Consider the following 16,277-nt stretch of genomic DNA (forward strand, 5'->3'; position numbering starts at 1 on the left):
CCCCACACACAGAGGAGAAACTAGATACACCTCAAAATTATGACATGTCTGTCTCTACACCTGTAAATATAGATGTTTTGGAAAAAGAGTTATATAGACATCCTGACTCAGCTTTTAAAAATTATTTGATAAATGGGTTAAGATATGGTTTTCACACTGGGTTAAAGACTCTCCCATCAAAGTCTATTATTTGTAAAAATTTGAAGTCAGCATCTACAAATCCTATATGCGTGTCAGAATTACTTGAAACTGAAGTGTCAAAAGGATACCTCATTGGACCTTTTAATGATATTCCTTTTAGCAACTATCGCATAAACCCCATTGGTTTAGCAGAACATAAATATAGTAAGAAAAAGCGCTTAATTGTTGATCTTTCAGCACCACATGAGGATGAGGACAATCCAAGTCTAAATGAACTGATAGATAAGGAAGAATTTTCTTTGCAGTATAACTCTATTGATGATGCTACTCATATTATTAAGCAGTTAGGTAGAAAAAGTTGGCTTCTAAAAACAGATATTTGCGATGCGTTCAAAATTATCCCACTTAAATCAGAATTATGGCCTTATCATGGTATACAGTGGAACAAAAAGTTTTATTTTTTTAAGAGATTAGTGTTTGGGTGTAGATCAAGTCCCAAAATTTTTGATACACTATCCAGGGCAGCTTGCTGGATAGCTAGAAATAACTATGGTATTGTAAATATTTTACATTTGTTAGATGATTTTTTAATTATTGTACCAAGAGCAGATAATGCTCATTTAACTATGAGCAATGTGTTAAAAATGTTTTCATCTTTGGGTATTCCTTTGTCAACAAAGAAAACTGAAGGTCCTTGTGTCATTTTAGAATATTTGGGCATTTTTCTTGATACTATAAAGATGGAGGCACGTTTGCCTAAAGAGAAAATTGCAAGAATTCAAGAAACAATTGAATCTTTTTCTAAACGCAATACATGTACTAAAAGGGAACTTTTAAGTCTGCTAGGCCACTTAAATTTTGCAAGTAGAGTTATTTTACCAGGTAGATCATTTGTGTCTCACTTGATTAAGCTTTCAACTACTGTTAAAAAATTGTCACACCATGTACATATTAAGAATTGCAGATCTGATTTGGCAATGTGGTCTCAATTTCTTAAAAACTGGAATGGAATATCCTTTTTCATTAATGACAACATTATTAAAGCTGCAGATATCCAACTTTACACAGATGCTACACCTAAATCGTTCGGGGGATTATTAGGGAAGTTGGTTTCAAGGCGAATTTACACCAGAACTTTTAAATGAACAAACGTCTATGGCTTTCTTTGAACTGTACCCTATAGTGATGGCCTGTGCTCTATGGGGTCACAACTGGAGTAGGAAACGTATATTATTTTACTGTGACAATTTAAGTACCGTAGAGATTATCTCCAAAGGAAGATCAAAAGTCCAGAGTATAATGAAACTTATGAGGAAGCTAACTTATCTTTCTGCTCTATATAACTTCGTCATTCATGCACAACATATTGCTGGTGTCGAAAACACTGTAGCAGACTCTATTTCTCGTTATCAGATGAGGAAGTTTCGCTTACTACAACCACTGGCAGATCAAGAACCAACACCTTGCCTGAAGCCATCCCAGTTAATGATGAGTTGATTCAACAAGTTGAGGAATTATGGGAAGCCTGCCTTTGTCAGAGTACAAAGCAGGCATATATGACTGGTGTTAAATGTTTTCAAAACTTTATGGTTATGAATGGAAAAGACTGTTTTTTAAATGCATTGCCATATATAGATGAAAATTGTTTGATTTTTTTTGTTGCCTTTTGTAAAAATTCGTTAAAACTAGCACATTCAACTGTTGTTAAATATGATAATATTGTATTTAGCAGGTATAAGACACTATTTTTTAAAACAGGGTCATTCAGACCCGCTAGCAAATACTGTTCGTTTGCAGTGCATTCTAAGAGGTTTAAAAAAGTCTCAGTGTTATATACGTCCTAAACGAATGCCTATTACTTCTTCGATTTTAAAAGAACTATGTAATTTGTTAAGATCTGGGGTATTTTCTCCATTGGTTGATTTAATGCTACAAAGCGCATTTAATTTAGCTTTTTTTGGATTCCTCCGATGTGGAGAATTTACTTGTCGTAGTAAAGACTTTTCTAAGGATACCATTGTTTCAATTCAAGATATTTCTTTAGATGTGTCACTAAAAAATTTAGTTTTCCATTTACATTCTTCTAAGTGTGATCCATTCAGGCAAGGTGTAAATATTACTATCTTTGAAAACAATGTTTTTCACCCTGAAGCTACCTTGAGAAAATATATAAAATTCAGAACTGATTCAGGAGCTAAGCCTCAGTCGCCTTTGTTTGTTAACGATGATTATGACCATACTCCCTTATCAAGGGATCGCTTTATTTCTTTGCTGCAAGATTTACTTTTTAGACTTGGGTATAAAGATGATAAATTTTGTGGGCATTCATTTAGAATAGGAGCAGCTACATCTGCAGCTGCTGCAGGAATTGAAGACCACATTATTCAAACTTTAGGTAGATGGTCATCTGATTGTTACATGCGTTATATCTATTAGAACCAACCCTAAAACTATACATGCAGCTCAAGATAAAATGTGTTTTTAAGTGAACATTTCTCTTAGTAGATTTTATACATCATTTCTTATTGTTTGTACATAAATGTGAGGTTAAATATATATATAATTTGTATTTTTTTTAAAGGTACTATTATTCATTGTTTTTTATCATATCTGATGTATCTTTTCTTGGGGGCTTTCACTCATTAATTTCACTCATTTTGGCCAACATAATTTCAGGGAAATTATTTTCCCCCAATTCATTTATACATATTTAAAATTATTAAGTACATTTGTACACCTGCTGGCATCTACCGCAGGATCTATTGTTATTCGCATTAGGTAACCTGCTGGCATCTACCGCAGGATCTATTTTTATTCACATTAACCTGCTGGGATCTACCGCAGAATCTATTTTTATTCACATTCACCTGCTTGGATCTACCACAGGTTCTCGAAATTAGTTTTGTTTGCTCGGATCTACCACAGGCATAAGTAATATATATTTTTTGTATGTTTTGTCTGCTCGGATCTACCACAGGCATAAGTAATATATATTTTTTGTATGTTTTGTCAGTGAGTGCTCGGATCTACCACAGGCATAAGTAATATATATTTTGTGTATGTTATTCGTCAGAAACTGTAATGAGTCGCCCCCTAGAAAGCCAAATGTTACATCAAGGTATTAATATGTAAATGTTTTACTATTAACTATGTTTTTTATATTATATGAAAATGTTTTAGTCCTTAGTGAGTTTTAGTTTTTTGTTTTAATAAATAGTTTAGTTTTATATCTTAACTTCGTTATATACAGTTAGTAATTGTAGTTTTGGTATATGTTTGGTTTGCCAAGATTATTCAGGACCACAAGCGACAGTACACACACTCTCATACATACTGGTGCCCTTAGTCGTAAACGGAATTAATCTTATTGATGATATATTTTGGTTGTTTTTTATTCAATGATTAAGCTAATAGATAGAAAAAAGATTTGGTATGAGTGCCAATGAGACAAATCTTCATACAAGACTAAGTCCATCATAGTACCAAACATACAAACTCTAACAGAGTTCTGTTTAAGTGGGGTATTTTCTAATCTGGAGAATTATGTATAAATCAGTGTTTAATGTTTTCATTGTGGTTTTATGATGGATGGGATTTATTATGCTATCAAAACTATGTTGTAACATTATTATTAAAAGCTTCTTTTCAATACATATATCTATTAGTATTATATTTATTTTGGTGTAAATGAAATATGATTTGTGACGCAAAGGAAAGGTTTTTTTTTGGGCAAATGAAATGTCAATTGGTGGAAAAGCAAAATACCAATTGAAAATTAGTTGCTATTTCCTTTTATTCATTTTTACAATTCAACAAGCTTTTCTGGAAACTGCAGGCCCCAAGCCTATGGGGTGACCTCAATTTCAAACACTGTTTTATATTTTCTGAGATTAACTGTTTAATTGTTTGTAACTTTAATGGTAACACATGCTGTATATATATAACAGACATTCCCCGTTTCCATTCTCTGTTCTATTTCTCATTTTACAGGACTGTGAATTTTGTAACTGCTCGAGATATCTGTCAGATAAGTATGGAAACAGTACAATACCTACAGTACCTAGTACTACAAAAGGAACAACAGTCCAGACAACAACACATCCATACGATATCGTCAATAATCCTGATAACAGTAATGTTTCAGAACCTGTAGATACCAGTATACCAATAGCACAAAGAGCCTGTGGAATTCAAGTGTTCTCTGGTATGATTATTTCATTTCTGCTCAATATTCACTCCGATACCATTGAAGTCTGAACATTGTGATTCTGATGCAATTTCTCATTCTTTTATATGTAGTATTGTTTTTTGACATGTTGAGGTTATTCAAGAATACAATAGTTCCGTCATGATCACTATAAGTACGAACTATTTGTATTACATGGGAATCATAGACATCACATGAATCTGATACTAAAATAGGATCTAGCAAGGACTGGCGTGTGGCACAAAATCTGGTTAGTTTGTTTATTACATGTTTTAGTCCATTTAGTCTCATAATGTCAAATATTTTATGTGAATATCTACATTTACATCACCAGTTATTACAACATTGGAGAATGGCTCAATGGATTTTCTATGGATTCATGAAATTTATCCCAAAAAAGTATTATTATTAGAAGGTTGTTGATTTACAACACAAAGGAGCAATTTATGTAAAGGGAAGTTGATTTCAAGCCATAATGCTTCATTATCAAAATCAAAATCAGTAGATATAAGAAGATGTGGTATGAGTGCCAATGAGACAACTCTCCATCCAAGTCAAAATTTATAAAAGTAAACCATTATAGGTCAAAGTACGGTCTTCAACATGGAGCCTTGGCTCACACCGAAAAGCAAGCTATAAAGGGCCCCAAAAATTACTTGTGTAAAACCATTCAAACGGAAAAACCAACGGTCTAATCTATATAAAAAACGAGAAACGAGAAACACTTATGAACCACATCAACAAACAACAACTACTGAACATCAGATTCCTGACTTGTTTTGGCTTGAATAAATTTACTGATATAAATTCCTCCCCCTGAGCTATTGCGATCTTTTCTATAAGGATCTCTATTATAATCCTCAATGATAATATCTTCATATTTTATATGAGTTTCTGTTAAACAAATCACATCGGCTTCATTACTAATACTTTCAAAGTAGTCTTCTTTATTATACATACTTCTAATATATAGGCGAAAAATTGAGAAAATTTTGCTGCATCATCATGAGGGGTCAATTTTTAATAGTTATTTCCAATAACTCTAATATAAGATTAACATGATCAATGTTATATAAATGGAACATATGGTTAAAGATATGAAAAAATATCCCGAAAGTCCTGTAAAGGATCAATTCTTCAGGAAATAGTAAATGAAATTTATTACCACTGTTACTTAAAATACAGATTTTATCCATGAAACCTTTTTAGATAATTCTAAAGAATACTGTTCAAATCCTGTTTAGTGACAATTGCTTCCAAACTTCAGGGTAAAGAAATAATAAATTTATCGTACAATGAACTGTAGCTGTTTACATCTTTGTCTTTAGGTCTTTGTTGGATAGTGTCGGATTGGCAAGCGTGCCATATTCCCTTAAATATACTTATTTGCTTAAAGAATTGAAGCTTTCATTACTTAAAAATGGAAAAGTTTTAAAAAAAATATCAACAGAGAAACTCATAAAATTAAATTGCTCTTATTTATTATTTCTTTATCAATAAAACAAATTTAAGTTTTAGTTAAATAATAACAATTTTTTTCTTGCAGATCATAATCCAAAGATAGTTACTTGGTGTCGATCTTTCAATGATATACATCCCATAATGAAGACAGCAGTGGATTACAATGTCACTGAAGAATTTCTCAACTTCAAAATCATATTTCAACCTGAGATGGATGATGCAGTAGATGTAAGCATGTATTTAAATCATATTTGTTGGATTTTAGCATACCTAGGGAATACAGTACATGTATATACAATACATACATACTGTCAAACTGGTAATAAACAGTCACTCATGAGGAACATAAAAGTGACCTCTAACATAAGGATTCCATTTCTACAACAGTACAACTGTGAACTGTGAATATTATTAAACTCTGAAGTTTAATCACAGTGATTAATAATCAGTGAAAGTGCAACAAGGAAGAGGCCTTGGTTGCCAAGTGTCAACACTGAGGTTGTGAGTTGAAACCCTGCAATGAGAAGTTCAACTCCAATCTTAATTGACAAGGATTGTCAATTTTCATGCTGAAGGTTGGTGGTTCACTCCCGTTGCTCTTGCTTCCTCCACCATTAAACACTGACCGCCCCAATTTTAGGCAATAGTGCTGAAAGTGGCATTAAACAACAACAATCAATCATCAATAAATGTAAAATGGAAAATGTATCAGCTTAGCCTTTTTGGGATATATATATATGAAGAAATGTCTTGATTTTTTCAACAATATTCATGATTTGTTCAATGTTACAATTTAGTATTTCATAATGCATCAAATTTCGATGAAAATTTTACCAGTCTAGCAGTAAGCTTAGTTCAATTTTGTCAAAATAAGCAAAGAAACATAGCGTATGAATTATTCAGTTGCAAGTGAATAATTCAACCTCATTGAATCCCTATTCATGTGACCTTCTATTTAACCCATTAGCTAGAAATTGGTTATGCATGTCCCTTACCAAACGGTGCTAACATGTTGCACATAAGATGCTCACGTTAGAAACTAAAATGATTGCACATGAGGTTTTTAACATGCAAATTAGCTGAGCATTATGTGAGCAAAAAATCTGCACATATGAAACTAACCTAATTTGCATGTTAAAAACCTCACTTGCAAATGCTCATATGAGCTTTTGTTTCACATGTGCATTTTATCAGATTGCTCATATGAGCAGCTGCTCACATGTTGCACACATGAATATAAGTTGACCCATTTGATTTTGTTATCTAATCATTTCCAGATGATGATGATTAAATTGTATCTAAAGAAAAAAAAAATTGGTTGCTTCAAAATAGGATAATTTTTCAAATTTAAATGAAAATCTTAAGTAATTGAAAATAAAATAAATGACACATCATGAACACTTATTCTTTATTACTGTCAGTTATGATTTTCATATTATTTTGTCTTTTTTGTTATTTAAACAATAATGATTAAAACATTACATTACATTATAAAACTAGTGCAGGGACTTGCAAGTTTAGTACATAATGAATGTCTTTAAGTATTGTATTTCAGAAAGTTTAAAACAGGAATTATCTATTATATATATACATGTAGTACTTATTTGAAGCAACATGCATACTTCCATAAAGGACTTAAAATTGTAATATATTTCAGAATCTGAAACAAAATTGAACATGATGAAATAGAAATGATAACTTACAAATAATTAACCACAGCCACACTGGTTTTATCAGATTCCAACAATGCTATTAAGTTCAAATATCACAAATTTTGACAAAATATGGCTTAAAATTTTCATCTCCATCTCCCTCCAAATTGATGCTTTGAATTTGAATTTACAGGAAGTACTTGACTGGGCATGTCATTTTCAAAAAGCTCATATGATAATGATCTACGTTAGTTTTAAATGGTTAGAAGAATGGACAAAATTTTCAAAGTACAAAACTTTGAACTAACATAAAACTAACATTGATGATAAAAGCTCACCTGAGGTTTGAATTGCACATATGAGCATTATGTTAGATTTTGATTTTTTTGGGCACATATGAACAACCAAACTGCACATGTGAGCAATCTGATTTGCATACAATTCTTACTTGCATCTCATGTGCTTCACATGTGAAACTCATGTGCTTTTGTTAGCAATTTCTGTATGGGGTATCAGTCGTGTTCAGCCATTAAAAGGAAATGAATGTCAACACTGAAAGTGAAACAAAGGTGAACCATTTTGATGACTGATCTGATCCACAAAATCATTCTTATGCAGGTAAAAATGATCATTAACTTATTTTTTTTAACCCAAAACATGAAGTCAAACAAACCTAGAAAAGTCCAATTGCACGAGGTCGCTATCTATTTATATTTATGTTTATGTTCATATCAGGTTTTATATGTAACCGTCGGTAGTCTTTGGAGGTCATCTAGATGGCTAATAAGATGGCGTCTAGACTAAAATACACACAAAATCAGGGCTTCCAAAAAATATTTGAGCCAGCCGGACATTTTTTTTTTTTTGACTTATCCCGATTTTAATACCTTAAGACTTAGTAACAAAAGGCAACCATGGTAATCAGTTGGGCATCATATATATTATGATTTACACAAAAACAGTATTTAACTTGATGTTTTATTTAAATTCGATGTCCTGGCGTTAACTGTTAAATTGACAGTGCACCATTAGAAGTGTGCAACATCAGCGTGCTAATATCTGCTTTAGACTCTTAATTTGTGCAAAATTACGCTGCCAATAACTTCACTTTCGTTTTTAAAAAGATACGTAGAATATGTGTACATTAACAAAGCACGAGTGAGTTTAGTAGCTTTAGTGTGTCTTTCTATGTTGTGATGTTACACTATTGTTTCAGAAAAAGGGTGAAGGTTTGGTACCATTAAAACGTTTAAACCCGCTGCATTTGTTTGCACCTGTCCTAAGTCAGGAATCTGATGTTCAGTAGTTGTCGTTTGTTGATGTGGTTCATAAGTGTTTCTCGTTTCTCGTTTTTTATATAGATTAGACCGTTGGTTTTCCCGTTTGAATGGTTTTACACTAGTTATTTTTTTGGGGCCCTTTATAGCTTACTGTTCGGTGTGAGTCAAGGCTCCGTGTTGAAGACCTTACTGTGATCTATTATGGTTTACTTTTATAAATTTTGACTTGGATGGAGAGTTGTCTCATTGGCACTCATACCACATCTTCTTATATCTACTTTCTGCATTATTTCTTAAGGAAAATACTTGAAATGAACATTAGATAAAGGTATCAATGATATTTTTAGCATTTTTGATAATTCAGATGCATAACTAAATTTAACATCTGCGCACATGCGCACGAGTGTACTAGCTAGTTCAAACAACGTGATTCTGACCATTTTTCCGTTAAAACCTTTATTTACTACCTTTTTAAATTTTCATCAAATCAGATTTATAAACATTCTCTGATAATCTCAATTTTGTTGATTAATAAATTAATTAGTTGCAAACGGCTGAAATTTAAGTAAATAACTTTTAATAGACCGATCAATGTCCGGTACAAAATAGTTTACCTGTTGCCTGAACAGGTAAATTTCAGCTGTCAGAGAACTAATTAACCTTGATTGTACTTAGAGGGTATTAAAGTAGGGTTTGTTTTGATAGTACTTATTCATCATGTCACTTATATAACCGCAAATGTGTGGCTGTTTAAGGCAAAAGGTCGGGTCAAAAGATCGATAAACTTCAAATTTTTTTTCTAAACTATGTTAAAATGTCTGTTTCAGCCTTGGCACAACAAGTCATTTATATAATTTATAAGTCCGCACAATACGACCATTTTGGAAGCTCTGTACAAAATGCCAATATAGATTATAGAGTCCTTGCATTGTTAAGGATATACGTTTTAGTATGTTATAAATCAAATATAAGAATTTGAGTCAATCAGTGAATATGAATTTGACAGCTAATGCCCCTTTAAGAAATGATTTTATATTTGGTCAAGACATTTATGAACTGTGTTAGCAATTGTCAGATTTACCAGCAGTTTTTTCAAAACTTTTTTTTCTATTATTCCTATGGACTATAGAATTTTTCATCATAGTCTACTATTGACATTTTGGAGTATACTTTAAATGACATTAATGGCAACTCATTGTATTTTAAGAGTTTTTCAATTTCTTTTTTTTTTTTTAATTCTATTTCAGATTTCTATGTGTCTTATTGTATTTGTCAATGATGAGGAATTAACTGAACTATGTGGAATACCTAATCTAAGTGAATCAGCACAATTAGTTCTTCATGTCTTCAACCGTGATAATTTTGTACCAGATATTACAGATAAATTCAACATATTTTCCACCAAAGCATATTTCAAAAATCTAATATTGCCACCATCAGCTGGTGCACTTTGTCGCTATGGTGATCCATTCAGGGGCGGGACTAATCCAATAATAAAATATGAAGTTGGCATTGGAAGCGACAAACTTTTAACAGATATTGAACCATTTAGAGAAGTGATAGTACCCTGCATACCTTGCTTTGGAGAATGTTCTAAATATAATTGTGATCGGAACTGTAACATTGATCAACATGTGGATTTCAGATTTACTTTGACAGACTTAGATTTAACACCTCAGGTTGTTGATGTGAATGAAACTGGACACTACTATAACAAAACAGTTATATATTATCTTACAGGTTAGTTTTATGTTGTGTATTAATTGCCTTTTTTTCTGCACACATACATTTCTTTTATATGTAAAACACATGTCTTCCTTTAGACTTAACCTTGTGAACTAGCTCGGTCAAAATATGACTCTAGTAAAAAGCATGGTTCATATTCCTATCAAATTAATAAAAAAAATTGTCCTAAATTCCATATATGGACAAAACAACCATCTATCTTCATCATCATTTATTTCTTAGCTTCTGATCACATTTTTCTTATTTTGTTTTATAAATTTTAGGAAAAGCTGTAACAGGGGCTGGGGACAATGTTTTGTCATCTTCACCAGGATTTTATATTGATCTTACAAGACCTGTATTTGACCCTGATGTAATGTTGACCAGTCCAATATATATTGATGCGACACAAGGAGAGTTTCAGCCGATTAGTTACCAAGCATCCAACAACACTATTAAAGCTTTTTGGAGATGCACTGATGAAGAAAGTCAGATAAAGGTAATGAGACAGAAAGTCAGATAATGGTATTATGCTTTCTTAAAGAACAAAACCTTAAGATATTGTGCAACTCCATCTTCTTTTCATTGATCAAAAGGATTTTGGTGCTTCGCATAGAACACACAGATTTTGCAACCTTTTGCTTTTTGGATGTCTCATGTATATCCTTTTTCATAATTTGATAGCAGATATTAATTTAATTAAAAAAATTATTTGAAAAATATCTGAAAACCTGTGTCTGTTGGTTAAAAATTTAACCTTCTTAGAAATATATCCCCAAAAATAAACACAAATACAGTTAAACATCTATTTATAAAAAATGTTGATCTTTTAGGAAAATTTGTGGGCTATTGGTGAAACACCAGGTGGAGAAGAAGTTCAAAGTTTTCAGTCCATTGGCCATAACATGACAGCCCTTAACTCATCACTAGAGGGCGTCCTTAAGCATAACCATACATACTATGTATCTATCATTTGTATTAATGGCGGAGGAAGAGCTACTCACTGGAATGATATAACAGGTATGCATTACAAAAATTGATACTTGAACACTCCTGTACTAATATTTGAGTACTAAATTTAAAAATGAAGGAAAGTTGAAAATTGTTATTCTCAAACTTAATGTGTGAATTTTAGGTTAATATTTGACGAACCAAAAAAAAATGCTTTAAACAGTGGGTTAATCGTCATTTTTGGGGAGAGACTTTTTTAACTGAGAGGTTGTTGGCTAATATCTATCTGTAGATCAAGTCAGTGTATCCCTACTATATGGATAGATCAAGTCAGTGTATCCCTACTATATCTGTAGATCAAGTCAGTGTATCCCTACTATATGTGTAGATCAAGTCAGTGTATCCCTACTATATCTGTAGATCAAGTCAGTGTATCCCTACTATATGGATAGATCAGTCAGTGTATCCCTACTATATGTGTAGATCAAGTCAGTGTATCCCTACTATATCTGTAGATCAAGTCAGTGTATCCCTACTATATGGATAGATCAAGTCAGTGTATCCCTACTATATCTGTAGATCAAGTCAGTGTATCCCTACTATATGTATAGATCAAGTCAGTGTATCCCTACTATATGCATAGATCAAGTCAGTGTATCCCTACTATATCTGTAGATCAAGTCAGTGTATCCCTACTATATGGATAGATCAAGTCAGTGTATCCCTACTATATCTGTAGATCAAGTCAGTGTATCCCTACTATATGTGTAGATCAAGTCAGTGTATCCCTACTATATCTGTAGATCAAGTCAGTGTATCCCTACTATATGGATAGATCAAGTCAGTGTATCCCTACTATATCTGTAGATCAAGTCAGTGTATCCCTACTATATGTGTAGATCAAGTCAGTGTATCCCTACTATATCTGTAGATCAAGTCAGTGTATCCCTACTATATGGATAGATCAAGTCAGTGTATCCTTACTATATCTGTAGATCAAGTCAGTGTATCCCTACTATATGTGTAGATCAAGTCAGTGTATCCCTACTATATCTGTAGATCAAGTCAGTGTATCCCTACTATATGGATAGATCAAGTCAGTGTATCCCTACTATATCTGTAGATCAAGTCAGTGTATCCCTACTATATGTGTAGATCAAGTCAGTGTATCCCTACTATATGTGTAGATCAAGTCAGTGTATCCCTACTATATGGATAGATCAAGTCAGTGTATCCCTACTATATCTGTAGATCAAGTCAGTGTATCCCTACTATATGTGTAGATCAAGTCAGTGTATCCCTACTATATGCATAGATCAAGTCAGTGTATCCCTACTATATCTATAGATCAAGTCAGTGTATCCCTACTATATGTGTAGATCAAGTCAGTGTATCCCTACTATATGTGTAGATCAAGTCAGTGTATCCCTACTATATGTGTAGATCAAGTCAGTGTATCCCTACTATATGGATAGATCAAGTCAGTGTATCCCTACTATATGGATAGATCAAGTCAGTGTATCCCTACTATATGTGTAGATCAAGTCAGTGTATCCCTACTATATGTGTAGATCAAGTCAGTGTATCCCTACTATATGTGTAGATCAAGTCAGTGTATCCGTACTATATCTGTAGATCAAGTCAGTGTATCCCTACTATATCTGTAGATCAAGTCAGTGTATCCCTACTATATCTGTAGATCAAGTCAGTGTATCCCTACTATATCTGTAGATCAAGTCAGTGTATCCCTACTATATCTGTAGATCAAGTCAGTGTATCCCTACTATATCTGTAGATCAAGTCAGTGTATCCCTACTATATGGATAGAGACTTAAAACTTTACAAAGAGATACCAATCAAGCTACTTCAAATTTAAATACTGTGGAGTCAATATTATTCTTTCGATACCAGTTTTCATGGGTACAGTAGAACAACAAATATAAATGTTCAACAAATTCCAATTTAATATATATAGAATAATGGCATTTTTGTTTTTGAAATAAACTTTATCAGCAAGAATATCAAGTGAGCCTGCAAGGGCAAGCTGATATTCGAGCTGATGAAGTCAATATCAAAAAATAAAATGCCATTATTCTTTTTATAGGCAGTTTGTTTTAAAAATATGTGTTTTTGGTTGAGAATATGAACTAAAATGAATTAACTAGTAAAACTACTTATACGCGTACAAAACGTTGTGATAGTTGATGGTTGTATGAATGAAGTCACTTGCATTTCATTGATAAATTGAAGCAGATGAACATAAAAACGGGACGTACTGCACTGATACGTGACTTCATTGTGTAATATTTCGAGTATTAAGTCCTTTCCATGATCTAAACAAATAATAGGCAGTAGGATCAAAGGAAAATGTAGAAATAGCTGATAAAAGGTTATCATGGTTATATGCAATCTTTGGCAAAAACCTAGTTTATAAATCAAATATCCACAAAGTTTTCCTTAATCCATGAAAATTGGTACCCAGGAAAACTAATGAATCTACAGTATATTTTATGTTTATTTAGGTGTTATGGTACTATTGGAGCCACCAGAGGTTGATAATTTGAATAATACAATAAAAGGAGACATCCAACCATTTGAAGAAGGAGTAGTCCCTACAGATGCCATGGAAAGTACAGATCCTACAACTATAGGGTTCACCTTTACTGTTAGTGAAGATAAATCTGTAAAGAGATATGGTATGTTCATCAATATTGTTGTTGATTTAAAAAAAAAATAATCTTGTTTCAAATCATTTCCGTTTTCTTTCTGGATTATAATAGTTTTAAACAAATCAGTATGTCTGATAGATCATTCATGTTTAGAGCCATGCATGTATGATAACCCATTTGGACAAAACAAACAATACCTCAATGGTAGATTAGGGTATAAAATATTCTACATGAATAAGGGGCCTAGGTGGCCAAGTGGTCGAAAGTAGTTCAACAACTGCATTACTAGCCTTTCACACTGAGGTTGTAAGTTCGAACCCCACACATGGTAGGTGCATTCAACTCCAGTCTTTATTGACTAGGATTGTCAGTTTTCCTGCCAAAGGTCATTGTTCTCTCTAGGCTCTCCAGCTTCCTCCACCAATAAAAACTGACCCCACGATATAGCCAATAGTGCTGAAAGTGCTAAACACCAACAGTCAATCAATCAAAAGGAACATTCAGCCTACAAAATGCAGGAAATAATTTTGTACAAAAATGAAAATAATTTTTTGCTTAGCTGAGGGTGCTTGAAATAAATAATAAAATTGAGAATGGAAACGGGGAATGTGTCAAAAAGTCAACAACCTGACCAAAGAGCAGACAACAGCCCAACCTAGCAACAGGTGAAAATGAAATTCTGTCAAAGTCCATCTGCAAAAAATCCTCCTGCCCCTTAACAGCAATAATAAAGTAGGATAATTACAATATATTTATTTTATTTTTAGATATGTGCATTGGAACAGACAAATATTTAGATAACATTTTCCCTTGTACCTGGGTTGGTTACAACACATCAGGATCAGCTTCTATCAAAGATGGATATTTGTATATAGATGATATCAAGCTGAGACCTTTGTCAGAGCTTAAGACCAAAGTTTGGAATATCTCCTATGAATCTACAGAGAACAAGACAAGTGTATTCCATATGGAACCTGGACGGACATTATTTATGACGATGAGGGTTTGTAATGAAGCTGTACTTTGTACCAATAAGTCAATAGGAAGTGTACTGATAACAAATACAAAAACTGTATTGAAAACATCAGAAAAGGGAGAATCCATTGAAATTATACAGTCAGTTGCTACTAATTCAACACGGAAAAAGAGGGAGACAGATGTGATTGTTGTTACAACACCTGAAGGTAAATTTAGATAAATAAAAAGCATACATCCAGGATTTTTAATCTTATTTCTTAATTTCTGGCTTATATCATGTGCAAATATAGTCTTTATATATCTCTGTGCACTGAGGTTAAAATGTGTTTGCCAGAAAAAAATTTTTAAATGGATTTAAGGTCAAACTTGTGTATTTTTAGCCTTAGTGGAGAAAATTCAATGGCGTTATCAGATGAAAATGATATGTGTCAGATTTGAATGAAATAAAACCAAATCATTCAAAAGTAGAACACTTCTTTATATTTGCTGTGGCCCTTCTGCTTCATTGTTAGGAGGCATTTAATATCAAGCCAAACGGTTGAGCAATTTTTCAAACAGCACATTGTTTTCTTGAGTAACTCAGATTGCCTAAGACAGAGTTATTGCTGAGTCTTAATTTTAGATGTTTCAGGTCAGAGCATAGATGCCAACCATTACAATTTTCCCGTAATTGTTACAAATTTTGGACCAAAATTATGGTATTACGATTAATAGTCTATTTGTTACGGATTCACATTCATTACCTGTTCAGAACAGTTTTCAGTTATATATATCATTTTTATCATTGTGGCGGTTCATTTTTTATAAGAATTGTGTAAAATTAAACGCTTGAATGATTCATACTGTTATTTTTCTTTGGGTTTCTCGTGACATCTACCGGTAAAAAACAATCTCTCCATTTCTTGTTCAATTCCAATTAATTAATGAATGAAACAAGTCTTTTGTTTTCAATTTTACAATGTCTAGGTAGTGAAACAATTCAATTTCTGAAGCAAGGAAAGAAATTCTGAAACTGGAACATTATGCCTTTTCCATAGATTGTGAAAAAGACTTCCTTTTAACGCGATGGTCGGTGTTCTTCACTTGCTCATTGACTCTGATTTGTTGTTCAGATAAATAAAGGAAATCATTTATTTGTCACTGAGTGCCATCCCAAAAGGTGACTGGGGAATAGAAATATGGTGACTACAGATCTTCCTCCAATAGGCAGTTA

General features: G+C 32.7%; 1 protein-coding gene across 1 annotated transcript in view; it reads left to right on the forward strand.

Annotated features, from left to right (window-relative positions):
* LOC127720421 (uncharacterized) overlaps positions 1-16,277 on the forward strand; it is a 140,527-nt gene that overhangs the window by 90,629 nt on the left and 33,621 nt on the right. Inside the window, exons 54-60 of the mRNA XM_052226999.1 lie at positions 4,132-4,345; positions 5,895-6,037; positions 9,989-10,481; positions 10,751-10,965; positions 11,300-11,486; positions 13,940-14,113; positions 14,854-15,270. Coding sequence (XP_052082959.1) covers positions 4,132-4,345; positions 5,895-6,037; positions 9,989-10,481; positions 10,751-10,965; positions 11,300-11,486; positions 13,940-14,113; positions 14,854-15,270 — 1,843 coding nt within the window. The remainder of the gene's footprint in view (positions 1-4,131; positions 4,346-5,894; positions 6,038-9,988; positions 10,482-10,750; positions 10,966-11,299; positions 11,487-13,939; positions 14,114-14,853; positions 15,271-16,277) is intronic.

The sequence above is a fragment of the Mytilus californianus genome, unplaced genomic scaffold (genome assembly GCF_021869535.1).
Source record: "Mytilus californianus isolate M0D057914Y unplaced genomic scaffold, xbMytCali1.0.p SCAF_11, whole genome shotgun sequence".
Classification (NCBI taxonomy): Eukaryota; Metazoa; Mollusca; class Bivalvia; order Mytilida; family Mytilidae; genus Mytilus; species Mytilus californianus.